Here is a 21,611-nt window from a genome sequence, read left to right as displayed (position 1 = left end):
TACCCTCAACCCAACATATATACTGCCTTAGTGGGGGGGAACGGTCTCACACTAATGAGACCAGGGAAGGTAATTAATTTATACACAAAAACACTGCCTAAGTTTTATTCAAATCCATATAGCGAGCAGGGTATGTTATGCGACGCGCGTTAAGTAGAATAGTGATAATGAAATAAAATTAACATTCAGTATTATTTTGTATTACATTGAAATTTAAATTAACCATTTTAATTTCAATTTCAATATTTGTAATGTCTTAATTTGTTTTTAGTACAGTATCTTCTATCTATATATATAAAATCGAAAGGTCACTCACTCATCACGAAATCTCAGAAACTACAAGTGCTAGGAATCTCAAATTTTGCATAGGAGTTATTTATAGGACGTAGGTGCTCGCTAAGACGGGAATTTGCAATATTCGACTTCTAAGGGGTTGTTTTTGGGGTCGAAAGTTTGTATGAAACTTCGTTACTACAAATTCTAGGAGGCTCAAATTTTGCATAACGTCACTAGGACGTAGTCATGGAGACAGAAATTAATAATAACATAGTTCACGCGGGTGAAATCGCGAGCGGGCCGCTAGTATAATATAAAAATACGAGATATTTAATATTTTAAAAGATATATAATATTTATCGTAATCAATTTGTGTATTTTAACGACATTATACAAATATTATCTTAGTTTATTGTCAATATTCATTTTTAAGTAAAATATGTGAGTATTCAACGTTTCAACGTTTGAGGAACATTTGGATATATTAGATGTTTACATAAAAAATTATATATATATTAAAAAAAATTAACTTGTGATTCATTGTGTCAGGGGAAAAGTGTTTTAACACTAGGTTCCCATCCTGCTGTATGCGTAATACACCGTGAAACTGATTTAATTTATCTTTTTATTTTATATTTTCATATATAAATATATATTCAAATGCAGTGCAAGACTTCATACTCTCCAATAGAATTTAGTTTCTATCCGTTTTCCTGCTATTTTATTTCATAAAGCTCGACCTAATTCACGGGCCGTGACCCACATCAAGAATGCATGTAAAAACGGGTCGTGCGTCTTCGAGCTACAATTTTTCACTTGACATTGTTTTGCAAGAACGTTTTTCGTTTATTCCAAAAATAAGAGAGATATCTTGGATTTTGTAACTTTATTGGAATTTGTTAGAAGAAACAAATAAATAAGATTTTTTTAAAATTAAAGTTCATATGTACAAAAATTAGCTTGTATTGTAGTGTAATATGAATTGAAGAGTAGAGAGAATAAATATGTAGTTTCATATGTTTCATAGTTCAGTTGAGGCAACGAAATGGTCGGTTAGCAAAGGCTTTGTTTCTCTTTATTTGTTTATTAAAATAACAAGGCCAGTGGTCACAAGCGTGTGGCTGTAAGCTCGAGAGGTTTTAAGTTCGAGGAAATTAAATATTTAATATTTTCATTTCTGTGCTCTGGTGTCGAGGCAAAGCGTGGCGTTTAGCTCCGCCACCCAACACGCTATGCCTCCAGAATTTGGAGGAAAATGGGGTACGAAATATCTTAACATTAGGTTCCCTCTGAATACCCTGTTATATGCGGGATACAGCGTGAAGCTGATAAAAAAAGAAATAAGCATAAAATTTAGCGCCCTTTCAAACAAAAACAATGACGTGTTACAAATATTCATAGCTATATTATTATTTCAGCCGAAACCAATACTCGGGACCAGGTGGCAAGCGACCCCCCCACTCTCCCCCGCACATCCGTCACAACAAATAAAGTGTCGGGATTTGAAGATCATAAGATCCATTTGGTGTGACGCAATTTCCGTGGAAATGTGAGGCGATGTGGGATCAGCGACATCCAGACTAAGCCTGGGGACCGTACGACGCTCACGCATCAGATAACCAATATAATTTACACTACATGTATTACAAAACTTGGTAAAATATTCATTGAAATCCGAGTCTTATGTCGGGCCAGTCGTGGTGCGAGGCGTGTGGTTCTACACGTGAAGGTTGTGAGTTCGAATTTCACTCGAGGAAATAAAATTTTAAATGTTTTCATAATATCTTCGCTCTGGTGTCGAAGCAAAGGGCGGCTTTGAATTCTGCCTTTCAACACGTAATGCTTCTAGAATTCGGTGGATAGTGGGGAATGGAGTGTCTTAACACTAGACTTTTTTAATTCTGTATTTCTTAAAAACATACCTCTAAAGCAGAATAAAAAAAAACATAATTAATATATTATATTGAAGTGTCACGCCTTTTACAAAGTATGACGTTCACTCGTAAATCAACATCCAGCAGCGAGTCACCGACCGACGGACGTGTCACCAATGCAAATGAGCCGTGACGATTAGCGCTAAGCTATCGGCGCAGTGCTGACGGTTTTAGCGTGACGTGACGTGACGGGAAAACTCTTAGGAGGTACGGAAATTTACGTAGTTAGTGATTTAATTTAAAATAAAATAATTTGTGGTTATTAAATTAAATTTATGTATTGGTTTTTATATGGGACGGTACCTGTGGAATCAAGAAGTTTAACTTCGCTAAAGTTTAATTTAAGAATTACAATTTTCCCCATTCAGGATCGAACCCACAACGGAAATACAGTCGTGCCAATGTGCCACAATGACCTACATATATAAACGAATTTCAGAATTTCATATTCTCTTCTATCTTTATGTATGAAAGCCTACTTTAGGCTTTCTACGCTTTCGAGTAACCCTAAGCTTATAAAAAAGGGAATATTTTAATCCTTTTTTTTATGATAGAATATTTGATACAAAGAAAACAATAGCAAAGTACATAAATCGAATAACTCGTCCTTAACGTAATCTCTCAATGTTTTCTCTTTTCGTTTTTCCGATCGCGGCGGCTTTGCTTTTCGTGAATTGAATTGAAAATGGGATGAGTGCCTTTTGTTTATGGATTCTGTTCCGATGGAAAATATTTCATTATACACCTGCCAGGCATGTAAACTTCAAATCTGTCAAATTGATACTGCTGAAATATATTTGTATGGAAATTATGTTGAAATGAACGTTTGTGTGGTATTGTTTAAATTTAATTTACAAATTAAGAGAAAATTGGATTCCATATTATCTATATTGTATGTGTGTTTGTACAGTTAACTAGTCATAGTTTTCTTATCCCGAATCTTTGTTTGCGTTAAATTTAAGACTTAAAAAAAGGAAAATCCCATTTTTTCATATTCCTAGAATTTCAAGAAAACTTCAGAAAAAAGAAAGTACTTCAGAAAATAATATTGGACATCCTTATAATAAAACAAATATTTACATGAAAAACTTGGCATGACCTGCCAACAGTTAGAGCTCTACCATTCTATTCATGTACTTACACAATTTTATTAAAAACGAAAACATTTTTAAAACTCCTGTTTGCTGACATGGAAAAATGTTACACAAAAGTGTTTTTTAATAATAGTTTTAGTTACAAAACCATTTTTATATTTTATTTTTTCAATACTATGTCGATAGATAGTGAGTCGATTTGATACTGAGTATCAAATAAGCTTGACTTAATATAAAGAAATAACTATTTTTAAACTAGACACCTTTGATTTCTGTAGCAATATTTTCTACATTTTTTCAGCTTCACACTGTCTCCCGCACGTAGCAGAGTAGGCATAGGGAACCTGGGAACCTAGTGTTAAGGCCCTCCGTTCCCATTAAGACACTTCCATCCCGTTTCCCAATTTCCATCGAATTCTGGAGACATTGCGTTTTTGAGTGGAGGAACTTATCGCCGCACTTCTCCTCGTCACCAGAGCGATGGAATGAATATATTAATTATTTCATTTCCTCGAATGGGAATCGAACCACTGGCCACATATTGGCTAAATATTTCCTATATTTAACCATTTCAATATAATAAACACAGAAAATATTGCCATAAAAGTATATGATATATTTTTCTAACTATATTATAACAAAAGACATAGCTTAAAGAACAATCCCACCTTGATAAAATATACATACGTTTAATTAATTAGCTCATAACAATTTGTTATAGCGTTGGACAGGAAGCGTCGAATGTAAAGACAGCCTTTAGCTGAAAGGCTTTCCGTTTGTATATTTAGAACATGAAGGTTTTTTTATTAAAGAAAGAGACATTTATTGATGACACCATATAGGCGCGTTGATGACGACCTGTTTATATTTACGCGATAGTTGTGGGTTCATACGAATGTTTATCTATACTAATCTATACTAATATAATAAAGGGGAAGAGTTTGTTTGTTTGTTTGTTTGTTTGTTTGAACGCTAAGATCTCTGGATCTACTGGATCGAATTACTTTGTTTTTGTTTTGTATGAAAGCTGCATTCTTCAGAAGTGCCATAGGCTATATAACATTACATTACACATATATACTAATAAATTAAAATACTTTCTAATTTGACATGCAATTTATTCTGCCATCTTAATAACAACCGTCGTCGCTACGCGACCGCGTTCGTTACCGCGTCATTTTGATATTCATCCTTATGAAAATAAATATAATAGTCACTTTAGCTAGTAATTTACATATGGGCGGTTCCGCATTTATTAGCTGATAACATTTTGAAATTCCAAAACAACGTTATCAATAACCCAGCATAGGTTTCAATTATACGTTAGCTATCTCCGAGCTATCAGAGCGTGTAAGTATTGATCTCAGTTGTCTTATTGGATCTCACGTTTCCATAGGCCCCGGCCACGGTTGGCTCCGGCCACGGCTAGCTTTGGCCACGGCTGGCTTCAGCAGATGGCTGCTAATTGGACGACGTCCGACCCGTCTGTCGGTGTTAAATTAAAACCTATTGATATAACTCCATGGACTTTCACTGTGTTGTCGAGTCTGACAGGCTGTTTCCGCGTTCAATTAATAATGTTGAAATAGCAATTTTGTTTTTTTTGTACAGTTGTTTTTATAATAAGTAATAAGGTTAAAAATTAAGATTTGTTTTGCTTTCATTGGACAATCTCAGATTATTATACAAAAAAAAACAGCTTCACGCTGTATCCCGCACACAGTAGGGTAGGCAGAGGGGACCTAGTGTTAAGATACCCCGTTCCCCACTTTCCACCGAATTCTGGAGGCATTGCGTGTTGAGCGGCGGAACTTAACGCCGCGTTTTGCTTCGACAATTATTATTATAAAAAGTATTCGTATTTTATTATCTCATATTCTCACTATTATCAAACCTAGTCTACTTGAGCTGTTAAGACACATCGAAATCGCTGTACTATAGGGCATTATACACACTAGTTATTCAGTTAATAATAATAAACATAAAAAATATTAAAATAAATGTGGAATTCTTTTGAGAGCACAGCACCGTGTACAACAATGCAATTATTTGCATTTTACGTTTTTTCTCAGAGCCCGGCTGCGATTTCACCTCCTGTTTTTGTCCCCTGAATGTCAGCCATTTGTCCGCCGCGCCGCCTTTGTCTCTTTTCGCCATAGATTTTAATTTTTTTATTTATATTTTTGCTGTTTTATATTTTAGAGTTTGATATTTTGGTTTTATCATTTTGGTTTTGCTTCTCATTAATATTTTTCAGACAGAAATATATCAAGAACTATAATATGTTTAGTATAAAAGTTTAGTTTGAAGAGCAACTGTTGAGTTTCTTGCCGGCTCTTCTCAGCAGAACTGCCTTCCGTACCTGTGCCGGTAGTAGCTTTTTGTTCATATGTTCATTCGACGATTCAAAAGTGCTTATAATAATTGCCTATTTGAATAAAGAATATTTTGAATTTGAATTTGAATATAATAAGTTCATTCGACTTCAGTTTGATTAATATACATATATTAAATGTTCTTATATATTATTTCTTTAAATATATAAAAAAATATTGAAATTTTATGAATAACGGATTAAAAAAGTATATAAATGTAAAAGAAAATGTTCACTACACCATTTTTATAAATTATTTTGCAGCCATTTTATATCTTCCTTTATTTGGTCCGACCTGAATACCAGCCGTTTGTCAACTATGTCGTGGCCTTTGTCTCTTTTCTTTAGATTTTGTCGTTTAACGTAAAAGGTAATTATTTTAAGTTACTTAATGTAATAAAATGGAGATGTAATTTAAGAAAATGGAAGTCTAAGGCTTAGTAATTAGGTGTCAACGCTTCCACAGTTATTTGGTGAAACTATTATTCTAAAGAGTCTCGATTATGTTCTTTAATTGTATTTGTAAGTATTTTCGTGGAGGTGATTTTATTTCCTTGAAATCGATATAACAAATAAGATACCAAAATAAATATTGTAATATTTGCATAGCATTAATACATAAATTAGCTATAAATAGTCCACATTAGTATCTAAAATATAATATACAGTAAGTGAATTCTAGAATTTTAATAATATTAAAGTTAAACGTACGTCATGAGTAATATATTTTGTAGTTCTAATACCGCTATTTTTTTCAGCTTCACACATAGCATGGAAGGTACAGGGAACCTAGTTCACCCACACCACCACTTTCCCACACCACTATGTTGGTAGCATTTGTGACAGGTCATATAAAAAGTGTTCTTTGATTAATTTTCCAGATTTATTTTCTTTAAGGGGAACGTTCATTAATCAACCATGACAGGGCTTTTGTCCTTCCTACATTGTCTAGGATTCTATCTGGGCAGCGACAAAGCTAATTACTTTTGATTATATTAATAAAATATATTGATGAAAATTTTCAAAAGACAAAGATGAGATTTTTTCAGCTTTACGCTGTATCCCTTATGTAGCAGGATAGGGAGCCTAATGCTAAGACATACGCTCCCCACTTTTTGCCAAATTCTAGACGCATTGTGAGTTGAGTGGTGGAACTCAACGCTTCGCCTTGACACCAGAGCGAAAAATATTAAACAATTCCTTTTCTCGAGTGGGAATCGAACCCATCGTATTTATAGTCACACGTTTGAACCACTCCACCAGGCCTGGCCTCAAGAGAAAAGATTAAAGAGCCTCCAATAATTACATTGAAACCTCACATTTAATTTAGAGACATGTGTAGGTTTTCCTCAGCGACGATCCACAAAAATAGCATTTCACAATCATAAGGTTTACGTAATTTAATCTTATATTTTTCCTTTTTCGCAAAAAAGAAATATACATCGCCGTCAAATTCGCTTTAGCAAAGTGCCATCAAATGTATCATTATTTTTATAAGAAACGTCCATTCTAGTTGTTTAACTAACCGTAGCACATTTCCTTCCGTGACATAAGACCGACCTTTTTTCTTTTACGGTCACGTGGACAATTGTCGTGATAATCCAACACCTCGTAGATTACATGTTTACCTTTTCAAGAAATGTCTCAAGGGTATCGGATTTTGGGGTACTTTAAGCCGTCAGGATATAGATACTATAGTTAGCTTAAGCAAGGTAGAGGGAACCTGAGGGAACCCCCGTTCCCCATTTCCACCGAATCCTAATCCTATCACGGCGTATGAGGTATACGTTTAAAGCTTTACAATAAAGCGTTTCTTAAAGCGTGAGCTTTTATTCTTCTTTTACTATCAAAATTTATTCTGGCCAACCTTCATCAATCTCGTGTACCCCCAAACCGGAGAGTGATGTGTTAACAGGTGATTTCATCCCTTCACGCTTAACGGACGGTGCGTGATCAAGCATATTTTTACATGTTTTTAGGACTAATTTTCGGAAATTCTTTTTCAGGGCAAGTATTTGTTTTTACTAAATCCTTCGTTGCTTCTAAGAAAAATTTAAATGATTATTAATATTAACATGATTAAAAAGTAAACAAAAAGTGGTAAAAGTTGGTCGTACACTTAACATTTAGATGTAAAACTTTTATTGTCGTATTTTCAAAAATGTATAGTACAAAATCAATCCATCACCAAATCTTTCAATTAAAATTAGTAAAAATCGCAAAAATCACAGATGTCGCATAGGCAGAGGGAACCTACTATTAAGATACTCCGCTTCTCACTTTCCGGGTAATTCTGAAGACATTGCGTGTTGAGTTGCGTAATTTAACGCCGCGTTTTATCTTGATACCAGACCGAAAAATAAAAAAATAAATTTCCTCGAGTGAGAATCGAAGCCACTATGCGCCCTTACGCCACGACTGGTCTCATATATATTATCTTCTTTATTATCTGGCTTGTTAGACTCACTAAATTGAATACTCAATTACGGTTTCATATCAAAATTTAAAAGCCAAAGTTTACAGGCGTCCATTTGGAATTACCTGAAGTGGCTTGGCTGGCTGCCGAGGTCGCCTATAGGTACCCTTTAGTATACCCACTGTAGCTTTGGCCGCCGTTTTGTTATTGCTAGGAAACTTACTAAAAGTACTTCTACTGAAATATAATTGTAACGTTCACTGTATATGGACCTTTATTTTTTATTATCACTTTATATTGCTATACGTAATAACGAAAATTGTTTTAAACTGTTGCTATTTTGTTAGATTAACTTTATTAAAGAGTCTACGTATTAAATCCTTGGAAATAAATTTCTTAGCTAATTTATATATATTGAAATTACTTTTTTTTCAACTTAACGCTGTGTTCCACATGTAGCAGGATATGCAGAGGGATTCTTGTGTTAAAACACTCCGCTCTCCACTTTTCTACAAATATATTTTACGCTTATCAAACGTATCGAGATCGGGGCCGGAGTGGCCATTATCTTTTAATTCAATTTTTAAAGCATTTTTGAACCGTCGAATGAAGATAAAACTACCACCGGCTCGGAAGGCAGTTCTGCTGAGAAGCCGGCAAGAAACTCAACAGTTGCTCGTTTCAAAATTGAGGTTACAATTTTATTACTTAATACAATGTTAGCTATCCTGTATGAAATTCCAATGACTTTATTTAAATTATACTAAAAATTAAAGAATTTTATATAACGTTATTTGTCCAATATTATTTAAAATCGAATTTCCATTATTAGTTTAAAGATTTAACTAAGTTGGACGTGGTTAACTATTACCATTACAATATACGAGTACAGACTGATTGGCCTGGCTCTCTTAAAGTTTGTAAGACACGTGAGTTACAGTTGTATGTTTCGAGCTTATCGTAGGCTGGCAAGCGCCCAACGGCTCAGTTTTGGCTTTACCGACCACAGCCCAAGCCCAGTTTGGTTAATGCCGATATATGTACATAATATATTTTGTATATACGGTGATAATTAACATATTGTATTTAGTATTATCTTATTTTATGGCAGTCGTGGCGTAGGGGCGCTAGGTGTGACGATGATTGCAAGTTCGATCCCCACTCAGGGAAATTAATTATTATTTATGAATATTTTAATTTCTTCGCTCTGATACCAAGGCACAAGCCCACCGTAGAGTTCTAACAATTAACACGCAATGCCTCATTAAATTGGGCGGAAAGTGGAGAACGTAGTGTCTTAACACTAGGTTACATCTGCCGGCTCTGCTGTGTGAGAAATATATAGCGTGAAGCAGATTTTTTTTATTTGTGTTATATTTAAACTAAATTAGTAAAATAAAAAAATAATAATAAAATCTAAACGTAATTTTGTTTACTGTACATTTAGTTGGTGACGAGCAAAGGTTGAAGTATAAAGTAATTCAAATCATTAATTTTATAATTTCAAAGAACTCTGCTACTATTTAGAATTACATTTTTTACATTCTAAATAACAACAAATGATAAATATATTTAAAAAAAACTCGTCAAAACAACAATAAAAGAAAACACAAAAAAATATCAACCAAAGAAAATACATTTATATCGACTGTTCGCGACTTGGATATTGAATGACGAGAGAATTGTAATTGCTCAGTATAGGAAGTTGTTTGAATATTATAATCAAAATGCGAAAGTAATTTTATGTAAACGTTAGAGAAGTTAAATCTCTTGTAAATGTAGGTAAAATACACATAGGTGGTAAATATTTGTAAATATTAGTAAATGTTATTTTTAAATTATAAGGCGAAATCGATTCCTTCGATCCTTCGATATATGCTTGTTAGGCCAGTAGTGACCGAGGGGCACAAGCGTGTGATTGCTTCGACACTACGTTCCATTCACCTAAACTCTAGTGCTAGTGTGATATAGCGGTAAGCTAAAAAGAAATATAATTAAAATCATCTTTACACCCAATATATTTTCTATGATACGAACAGAAAAATATACATAGTTAAGTAAATTGATACAGGGTGAACCAACTTATACACCAGTATGTGTATACACGCCTTAACAAGTCCTACAGCATTAGGCATTCGAAACGCGTTTGGGGCTTCCAGCGCCCTTTCCCCTCACGGACTGTTAAATGAAATAAGAATCCGTCATAATTTGGCAGGATAAAATGGAGATATCAGCAAATTCGATTTAGCTGTATTGACATGGTGGCGAATAATTACATATTTTTTTAGGCAGAGGGAACCTAATGTTAAGACCGTTCCCCATTTGTTGCTGAGTTCTGGAGGCATTGCCTGTTACGAAGCAGAGAGAAGAAATGAAAATATAATTATATATTTTCTTTCCTCGAGTGGGTATCGAACCCATAACCAGTCGGTTTTGAAGCACACTTTGTGCCGCTGTGCCACGATTGGTCTCCATTATAATATACGTATTTTTCAATATTACAGAACAGTTTTTCAAAATCTGTCGTCATATTTATTACACATAAAACAATTATGGAGTAAATAGGTTCCTTTTGTACATCTCTTCGAGACAAAGCATTCAGGTAGTTTTTCATTCAAATTATAAGTTTTACTGTTATTTTAAGATTATTCGTACCGTTCGGTACGTAATTGCTTGATTAATTATTAGGAAAGTGAGATGGGGTTAAAACGAGACGAGGGTCGGGATCCACGGCGACATCAATAAGCTTTAATTGGCAACGACCATCAAGGCTATTAGCCTCGCCAATTAGTACTATCAGTTTAAATCTCATTCCGACGTTAAAACAACTCGGTATCTGATTATATTATAAGTTATTTTGTGAGTTTCAATGATGGAATTATGGAAGTAGGAATCGACGGAGACAAAGGGGATATTCAATTTGTTTATTATAATTTAGTAAACTTTGTGTTGAGGCTTGTATAGCTGAGCGGAGAGTCAGTATTAATTCTCTGTAAATAGCAAACATTTTCAATTTGTTTTGTCTTTGTGTATTTTAATACCTTAATGTTGATGATTATTATAAAATGTTTTAGATTACGAAATCGTATTTAAAGGTCTACGTAAGTGTGTAGTAAGTAGAGATTTTATATTGCTTTCCTTTAATTATAAAATGTTTCTGTTTGACCAATCGGTTTTAAAAGTCAGGTTAATTTTTTTATTGTTAAAAGTAAACGAAAAACAAACATAAATGAACTTAAACAAAAAACAGAAAAAAAAGAAACAAATGAAAAATGGAAACTAATTTTAAATGTTTATTACATTAGGCTGGGCATCGATTATGTCAAATCAAATTTTCGATTGAAAATCGTGTTTTATCTTTACAATACTAATTTAACTATTGCAAAATAAAACAAATAAGCAAATCAGCTTCACGCTGTTTCCCGCACACCCCAGGATAGGCAGAGAGGAACCTAATGTTAAGACACTCCGTTCCTCATTTTCTGCCGAAGTCTGGAGGCATTACAACTACTATATTGTTTTTTATTTTTTAATTTCTCCGGTGTCCATTATAATATAGAAAAGCAAAGATGCATTTATCACTATCCATCATGTGGTGTGAACCATCTATTCAGAAACTTGGAGAGTGCACCTCCTAGCCCCTGGCCCCTTCTTTTGATCGGTTGACCTACAAACACAGTTTTTCGCCCCGTAATCCCTTTGAATGTTACAATCTGCTGATATATTTCCGGTCTTCTTTTTAGATAATATTTTTCTGTGTGTCATACGATAATTTATGGCTATGTCGTGCTGTGAGCAAATAGCAGTTTATTATTTATGAAAGCTATTTCTGAAAACTAAGGTTTAGTTCTTGTTTCCCATCTTCACGCTGTTTCCCGTACATTGTAGGGTAGGCAGAGGGCACTTGGGAACCTCGTTACCAGAGCGAAGAAATGTAAATATTCAATATTCTATTTCCTAAAGCAGGAATCGAATCTACAACCTGTCATGTTTTGAGATGTACATTTGTGCCCCGATGAGATGATATGAGAAAATGATGGAAATGTCACACAATTTGTTACCTTTATATTTTTTATTTAATAGTAGTAAGCTGTCAGATATCAAAGCCAGCTCTGGTTTCTTTTCCTTCAAACTGTATCCCGCACACAGCAAGAGAATCTAAACTAAGTAGGTACATAAAGGAATAATTCATATAATAAAATTATGATTATTTATAAATAGGCTTTCTACATTGAAATTGTTTTAATATTTTCAATGTAGGCGTCCCTGAAACGTCAACTTGAACAGTTACCTAAATACGAGTTGAAAAGGTTGAAGATCTAATTCTGTTAACTAATCAAATTTCATAAAGTATTTTATTCAATATTTGAACAACAGTTATATAATATCGTAGGACTAGCAGGAAAAGTAAGAATATATATAACATATTATAATGTACGCAAATATTTACTTAAAATAAGTGTATGGTATCCTCGATCAGTTAGAGTATCTCGATTTTATTTCCTTTTGTCATATTTTTTTCACTTCAATTCAGTAGAATATTCAGAGGGAGCCTAGTGTCGATACACTCCGCTTCCCATTTTACCAGATCGCCGAATTCTGAAGGCATTGCGAGTTAAGCGGTAAACCTCAACGCTACGCTTTACATCAACACTAGACCCAAGAAATGAAAATATTAAATAATTCATTTTCTGGAGTGAGAATCGAATCCACAACCCGTGACGTTTACAGTCCCTCGCTAGCTTCTCCACCTCTTTTGCTCTAAACCCAACCAATATGTATATAAATTCTTCATTTCTGCCGACACAGACGGCAATATCTTCGGAATATACAAGTTTAGTGCGAGTTCTCCAGTTCGTGTCGGTTTTAACATCGTCAAAAGACAAATACAGGCAATCGCCTCGGTCCATCGGTCGTTATGGGGTGGAAACTATCCGGAACACTGATACCATCCTCCTTGCTTTGATATAACTTCGCCATGTCGTCTAACCAAATAGAGGTCTTATTCAAACCAAATATACTCGTATATGGGTCATAATCAGAAAAGTGGACATTTTCGAATTCGTAACGTAACTGATAAGTAACAACACTGATAAAGTTTGTTACGAAACTGATGACATAAGGCATTATACACAACAAAATAACGATATTATATGAATAAAACTATTGTTTTTTTTATTTAATGAGACACAGATCAAAATTTTAAAGGTTCAATCGTTGAATTAACAGATTATAAATGTAAGAAGAAAACATAACAAAGTGAGAATATTAACAATATAATAATGCTAGTTCGTAACGTAATAAAGTTATATTTCTAGTTAGAGATCACAAAGTTAATGATAAAATTAAATTCACTTTAAAATATATCAAAATTTGAGTCGTTATCATTGGAATTAAGTTTAATTCTTTGTAAGTGTTTATTCCGCATATCTTCATATTTAATAGGATTGGTCTTTTTAAGACGTTCTCTATATCTAAAAAAGCATTTGTTTCAGCATTTGGCATAGGAGCTTACGCTTACTGAAAATACAAAAATATATATCAAAAAATAATAATCACAAAATCACAACTAATTTCAGAAAGAATAAAAATAAATTTTAACTAAATCGGTTCAGCTGTTTCTGAGATTAGCGTGCACAAACACATAGACAAACAAGCAAACAAGCAAAAAAACTTAAAAATCATTATTTTTGGTTACTTTACGTTATGAAAAGTCACAAATAGTTTTTTTCATATGCCAGCAATTTTTTTTTCTTATATACATATCTTCCATATACAAGCACCGGTTCGATAAAATTTTATTATAAACATATATAAGAAAACATTGGTACCGCAATTGTGAACTAGGCTTCATATTTTCTCAGTTTCGTTACGTAACGAAATATAACGAAATTGAGAATGAAGTCTGAGAAATTCTAACCTTTTTAAATATTTGCTCATAAGCCACGTGTTGCATGTGCAAGCACTGACGTTCTTTTTTGAGATTTTGTAAAAAGAAGCAAATAACATAAACAAGAAAACCAAATTATAGAATACTTACTAAAATAAAAGCCGTTTATAACCCTGAGATGTAATTTTACGCATTCCCTCTAAAACATTTGAACCCCTCAACTGCAGCGAGAACACTACTGGTTGTAGCTACGACAGCATTGACTTTTAAAATAATGATGCCACAATAAAAACTAATATTAAATACCATCCAAAATAATTGCGTTCATATTTTAATTGTACGTTACTAGCCCTGAGTAACAAAAAGACAATATTTTGGGACAAATTTAGTTAATTAATATATATTATTTATTAAATAATGTATCAATAAAAGTAGTTCTATTTAATATTATGCATAAAGTAAAGTAATATAAACATATCTGAAATCAAATAAAACCATAAATATTCGTAACAAACCAATTTTTAAAAAGTAAAGAAGTGAATGGGACACGAAAAATTGTATGGAAGCATTTTGAAAAGTTTTTTGCAACTAACAAAAAATACTATTAAAAGCCTTAATACATTTAAAATATTACAAAAATCTTTAAGTTAATAAGTAAATTTATCTTAAATGGCAAAATATTTAAATTATCTTTAAAATTGTATTTTTAAAACGCATTCAAAGTAGCGGGACAAGAAAAGACACAAAATGTGCACTTTTTCTGATTATGACCCATATACGAACTGTAAAAATGCACGTTGAAAGCTGACTGTGTATTTTGGAGATGGTTTTTATTTGGGCTGGGCTGGACTATTTCCTCAATTTTGTCGATTTAATTCTATTGGGGGAGCGATGTATTTTTATTTAGTTTAATGTTTAATAAATGCTTGAGGCAGTTGTGGTTCAGTGGTTTAGCATCTTGCTATGGTTGTCGATTCAATGCTTAAAACTCTTAACGAAGGGAACTATCTTAACTCTCTAGGGAAATAAATTATTATTTATTAATATTTAAATTTCTTCGCTCTGGTATGAAGGCAAAAAGCGTAGCATAAAGTTCCGCCAAAATATATATTTTTTTAAAATCTAACTAGTATTTATACTCGTATATACGATTTTATTTTTTCATGAATAATAGATTCATGAAAAAATAAAATCAATGTTGAAACTATACAATGTGAGAAATAACAGCAATATTTGATATCCGTTTAAATTAATTTATATTTAATACTAGCGGCCCGCTCGCGATTTCCCCCGCGTGAACTATGTTATTATTAATTTCTGTCTCCATGAGTACCTACGTTCTATAAGTGACGTCCATGCAAAATTTGAGATTTCTAGCATTTGTAGTAACGAAATTTCATACAAACTTTCAACCCCAAAAACAACCTCTTAGGAGTCGAATATTGCAAATTCCCGTCTTAGCGAGCACCTACGTCCTATAAGTAACTCCTATGCAAAATTTGAGATTTCTAGCACATGTAGTTTCTGAGATTTCGTGATGAGTGAGTGACCTTTCGATTTTATATATATAGACTAAAAAAAGTTTACTTCTAAAAGATGCCAATCTCAATTACTTTAAGTGACAGAGACATTGAGAGAGTCTCCATCTCTAGTGCTATATAAGGAAAAACCTTAGGGCTCTCTTGATAAGACGTTTGGCACGTGTCACTCGCTCCAATATATTATATCAGATGAGACCTACTTGGCATGGTCTCCGAATCGTTTGAGCTCGAGCCAGAGTTACGGAACGGTAGGTTAGGATAGGATTTACAAGTAACGATCAATATTGAAAAATATTTTATAAGAAACGGTAAGTGTGAATTTCTCTTCGTTTATTCGAGTAGTAGATTATTATTATTTTTAATTTAATTTGGTTAAGATTTCTTTTATTCTGGTATTATATTTCGTGTTACTTTTAATTTAAATAATTTTAATTATTTATTGTATAATACGTTGATAACATAGCTGGTTGGTTTTGTTAAGTCATTTTTTATTAATAATTTCTATAGCTTACTTATGTACATATACTAGTTTGTGTTAATTTTAAATAGTTCGGAGTATTATTTTTAATATTAAGAACTTTTCAATAACTCAGGTATTTTTTCTAATATTAAGAATTTTATTTCCCTTCTTTAATACTCTCTTTTGGCTTATCTTGATTATTTAGGCTATTATTTTCTGTTATTGAAAATTGAAAATAATGTGAAAAATATATTTGATACATATTTGTATAGTTCAAGCGGACGAAGCGGCGCCGCACCGCTAGTATACATATATTACTAGTATAGTATACATATATGCTATTATTATTAATTATTTTCACACTTGATAATGATAGATTGGATTTGATAAAACTCCATGAATGAAATAGCCAATGAAAGTGATACTCGGCACTAACGTGGCGTGTTCTGCAGTATAAAAAATAAATAGAATATAAGGAAAAAGAAGTATAGAATACTTTAGTACATTTAGAAAGATGTATAAAAAAATAATGAATTCTGTAAATATATTCAATTAGCTATGTTTCTCGTTTTCCCTTTTCATTTCTTATAAATAATTATAACATAATTACTAACTTGGCACTGCTGAGGTCCTTGCCGGTTGGGCGAGGCGGGCTTCGGGCGTACTTTCTTGGCTAGCGGCCGGGTGTCCAGCCCCGTGACGGCCACGGACACGGTAGTGATGCCGCTGATGCTGGATGATGGAGATGTTGTGCAATCTAAGAACAAACATTGGTTTTGTTAGTAATAATTAATTAATACTTAGTATTCAATGTATGGACAAGTGTAGGCACTATTCTATATACTAGAGTAGAGCTTTACTTAAATCCATGAATGGATATTGAAAGAAATATTTTTTTTTTCACAATTACGCTGTATCCAGTATATAGCAGATTAGGCAGTTATAAACTAGTGTTAAGACACTCCACTTTCCACTTTCCATCGAATCCACGAGACATTGCTTGTTGAGTTTCAAAACTCTACGCCGCGATTTCCCTTATTGCTAGAGCAAGGATATCAAAACATTCCCCCGAGTGACAATCGAACCCACTACCTATTTTTAGTTTCGTCGGTTACGGTGTTGGAACCATGCGACACGACGGTCTAATTGAACAGATAAAAGTAACTAAACCCAACCTCCAAACATCAACAGACCATTTGTTTTTTTGATAAATTGCTAGAAATTACCTATTTGCAGCGAAATATTTCGCGTTGATAGATGCTGGCGATTTATTTAAGTGCCCACTTTGTAGAGCGCGTTACTAACGTTGCCCCCCCACATGTGGGGTGGTAGAGACGGCTGGGACATTGGAAAAGGTAAAAAAAACCTTAAATATTATATATTTTTTTAAATATTGGCCATTCGTGGCGCAAGTGGCGTATGGGTGGTTATGCCCATAAGAGTGGAAAACGAACCCACAACCTGTCACGCTTACAGTCATACACTAGGCAAACTTTTTTTTTTTTTATGGAAAAAGGACAAAGTAAACGAGCGTTCGGGTCACCTGGTGGTGATCACCGCCGCCCACGACCCCGCGCAGCACCAGAGGAGCTGCCGGCCTTTGAGGTGGAGATAGACGCGCTTCTTAGGGTTGAGATACTTCCCCTCCCCCCTTTCCACAAAATTAGTTATAAATGCATTGCGTGTTGAGGAGGGGAGTAGAACCCATGACTGTCCCTTTTACAGTCATACGCTTTGGCCACTGCGCCATGACGGCCTCATGTTATGAAAGATTTATTCTAATTCAAATTCAAAATATTCTTTATTCAAATAGGCAATTATTATAAGCACTTTTGAATCGTCGAATGAACATATGAACAAAAAGCTACCACCGGTTCGGAAGGCAGTTCTGCTGAGAAGAGCCGGCAAGAAACTCAACAATTGCTCTTTTCAAAATCAATGGTACAATCTATTACATTAGTTGGCCGCTATCCTGCATTACATTCAATAGACATTAATTCCATACATGTTTATCCTCTAAATATTCTTGACCAGTGTAATAAGATTTACTTGTTAGAATTTTTTTATAGATATTTTAAATTTTGGTAGTGGTAAACTAAGAATACACTGCGGAATTTTATTATATACACGTATACTCGGACCCATAAAAGATTTATTAACTTTTTGGAGGTGAAAACTTGGTTAATATGTACCTATTATTTACTTCCCAATTATCACTTTAATTTTTTGATTTTAAAGTTAAAATCCAAAGTATATATATAAACGTATTATAACTTTGTATAAACATATTTTAACTTTATATTGCCATATTGCCATTTGAGCAAACAGATTTAGACAAAGTGCGATACTCCGCCATTGAGCTCGTAAACTGTATGGCGAGACGATAATAGGGATTGAAGTGATAAGATACAACCAGTTTCACTTTATACGGGATGCGTGAATCAATACTAATATTATGAAATAGAAGAGTTTGTTTGGTTGAGCTCGGTAATCTAAGGAACTACTGGTCAACTTAAATATTTTTTTGGCTTTGGAGGAAGGCTATAATTGCAAATTAATATGCAGAAAATGATGACAAATGAAATTGTGACGGTGGAGTAAAAATAAAAAAATATAAGAAAATAAAGGAGAGTTTGAGACATTACGTGGGAGCGCTGCGTAAATGGTTAAAGCTATGCTAAAATTATATTTGACGGAATCATATCTCTTTAGTAACTATTTTTATGTTTTACAAATCACAAAAAATAGGGGGATATTTACGAAGCCATTTTAAATAATACTATCTTTATTATCCGATTAAATACGCTAGATACGTGCACGCGCATATCAATAAAATTGATATTAGAAAAGATTAGCTATATAAATATATTATTATACCTGTTTTACAAAATGAGTTATTATATCTATAGATATTTATAATTCTGTATATTGAATTGAAATGCAAACTTTCCTTTAAAATTAAAATAATTAAATACAACGTGGTAAAAATAAATAACAATAAATCATTGTATTCAAACAAATCAATGTTAACCTTATTTAAATAGTATTTAAATGAACCAGAATATAATTAATATTTTATTTATCTATGCCGTCCATTATTCGTAGTACAAATATGCGTGCCGGCGTACGGTAGGTACCTACGTGATAAATTTCATCATAATAAAAACAGAATATTAAAACAAAACTCTCGGAAATTGTGATTAACTTTATTTCGGTATTCTGCAGCTCGTTTAAAAAGTAATACGGCAAGTATTTGCGAATGAAATATATTTATGGAACGGCTTTTATGAATTTTTACTTAAAACTGTTGGTTGAGTATTATATTTTAAATCGGAATACATATTGAAAATTTCATCATTTCTTTTTTAACTGCACACTATTTTCGCGTATTGCCGTCGTCGCGCTGTAGAACAGGGTTGTCGGTTCGAATCCCACTTGAGTGAATTAATAATTTTCATTTTCGCAACCATATATAGGGCATAAATTATTATTTACAAGTTAAGAGTAAGAGGCAATTAACCGTAAACGCGACGAAATTCGGGGGAATGAAATATTTAATATTTTTGTTTCCTCGCTATGGAAACGAGGCAAAACGCGGCGTTGAGTTTCGCCACTTAACTTCGAAAATCCGGTGGAAAGTGGGGAGCGGAAGTTTCTTAATATGAATGGACTGTCTGATCACAAGGTTCCCAGGTTCTTTCTTATTATTATTTACACAATAATACTTGATGACTTCCAAGGCCGCTTTTAAATGTGAATTTTCTTCAAATTTGTTTCAAATGTGCTTTTGTGCCACTCTTATAAAAATAATACTGCCTACTTGCCTAGTGGAGTGCATCATGCGTAAATTTTATCACTACATGACAAAATAATTTAATTCAACTCCTTTGAAACACTATAAAATTAAAATGTTATATAGTGTTTCAGGGGAATTGAATTAAAATTAATTAAATTTTTAAAACTTTAACACAAATAATGTCTTTAACCTGCCAACCTCCTGCCCTGAAGGGCAGACAGCGTGTATACTTACATAAAATAAAATCTAACCTTAAAATAAAGTTCTAACGTAGACTCATACAATTTATATGAAGAAATATCACGTTCAGGTATTTTCTTTGTTCATTACATTTTATAGAATGTTTACGGAGAATTTTAGGCGATGAAGCTACGCTGTAAATTACTGGACTAGAAATTAGAACTAGAATTGTAGTAAGTAGGGTAATGTACCTAGTTTAATGTTTTTTTTTTCAAAATTCTAAAATATTTATTATTTACGTGTTTTTAAACATGTATATAATCGAAAACTATCTTCGTTAGTAGTTCAAAACAGCAATAACAGATACATGCAATTTGTAAATTTCCATACAAAAACCTAGGGATCGTCGAAATAATCTTTAATTTTTCGACATATAAGACAAAATATATCTATATCAACATTAATAATCAACAAAAACAGCACTCTCCAATATATTTCACTATAACAAAAACTAATATTAACATTAAAACTATCATTAAGAAGAATGTGAACTAAAAACCCTGCGAATACCATCGAATCCATCACTAGGATAGTGAAAAGCAGGCAGGCACTTTGTTACGGTTGCCCAGTTCCTCTTTCTACTTGATGGGTCGTCATTTTTCGTCCATTCCATTAGTGGTCATTGGTTGAGAATGTGCGGAGTAAACATAAATAAGCTAATGGTATTGCATTGGCAACCTTTAAATACGAAATATGTGAGATGTTAAATGTTTGAATTTTATTTTGGTTGTCGTAAAAATATACTAAATATGGAATTTACCTACTTCTTGTAAATTCATGTTAAATAGCAGGAGTCAGATCAGACCATTCTGTACTCTCAGGTTAATTTTAGAAAGAGGATTCTACGTTTAGTTGATTTCAACGACGCCCTTAATCTTGTTACCAGAGTCAAGGCTTTCTATGTTTAATTTTATATTATTATATCATTACAATATTTCAACTTTATTTTCTTTCTCAAAATTAACAAGTTTTTCATACGAAAAGAGATTGCTCGAGTTGAGATAAAAATGTTTTTTTTTTCACCTATAAAATATTTATTATTCCTACCTATAAACTAAAATATATGATTCAGATTATTGGTACGTATTAAACCATGTACACCACCATTTAATTACTTCATCACAACAAATTTCAATTTACTTCCATCACGAACTATAAAACTATTAATATTTCTATTACATTTACTACCCCTATTATAGAAATGGGATACCAAAATATCATTTTCCATTCAAAGTAGACATTTAAGCCTTAATTACTGCCTCTACGTACATAGGTAATAGCTGCCCTAGCCTCGTCATTCGAACCCTCTGTCAGTGCATCGAGGCATACAATTTCAGTATAATATAATTATTTCAGATTAATCGACATCATGCATGAGATATCTGTGAACGTATTGTTAGAACATTTGTTGTTTGCTGGCAGCTTTTGTTTTGTTGAAACGTATAGAATTTATCAATAATACATTTTACAGCAATTTTTTTTCACTTTCACGCTGTATCCCGTATTGTCAGGGCAGAGTGATCCTTGTGTTAAGACACTACGCTCCGGCATTTGAGTTTTTTGAGTTGAGTGGCGTAAATCAACGCCGCA

The 21,611-nt window shown here is 33.1% G+C and overlaps 1 protein-coding gene across 2 annotated transcripts in view; it reads right to left on the bottom strand.

Moving 5' to 3' along the window:
- LOC146536916 (uncharacterized) overlaps positions 1-21,611 on the bottom strand; it is a 232,088-nt gene that overhangs the window by 31,746 nt on the left and 178,731 nt on the right. For both annotated transcript variants that reach the window (XM_085189516.1, XM_085189517.1), the window contains one exon: positions 16,600-16,742. In XM_085189516.1, the coding sequence (XP_085045642.1) occupies positions 16,600-16,742 (143 nt within the window). The remainder of the gene's footprint in view (positions 1-16,599; positions 16,743-21,611) is intronic.

The sequence above is a fragment of the Heliconius melpomene genome, chromosome 8 (genome assembly GCF_056956725.1).
Source record: "Heliconius melpomene rosina isolate 202511_hmr_F chromosome 8, ASM5695672v1, whole genome shotgun sequence".
NCBI lineage: Eukaryota > Metazoa > Arthropoda > Insecta > Lepidoptera > Nymphalidae > Heliconius > Heliconius melpomene.
The sequence above is the reverse complement of the archived record's forward strand: the minus strand, read 5'-3'. Positions and strand labels throughout refer to the sequence as shown.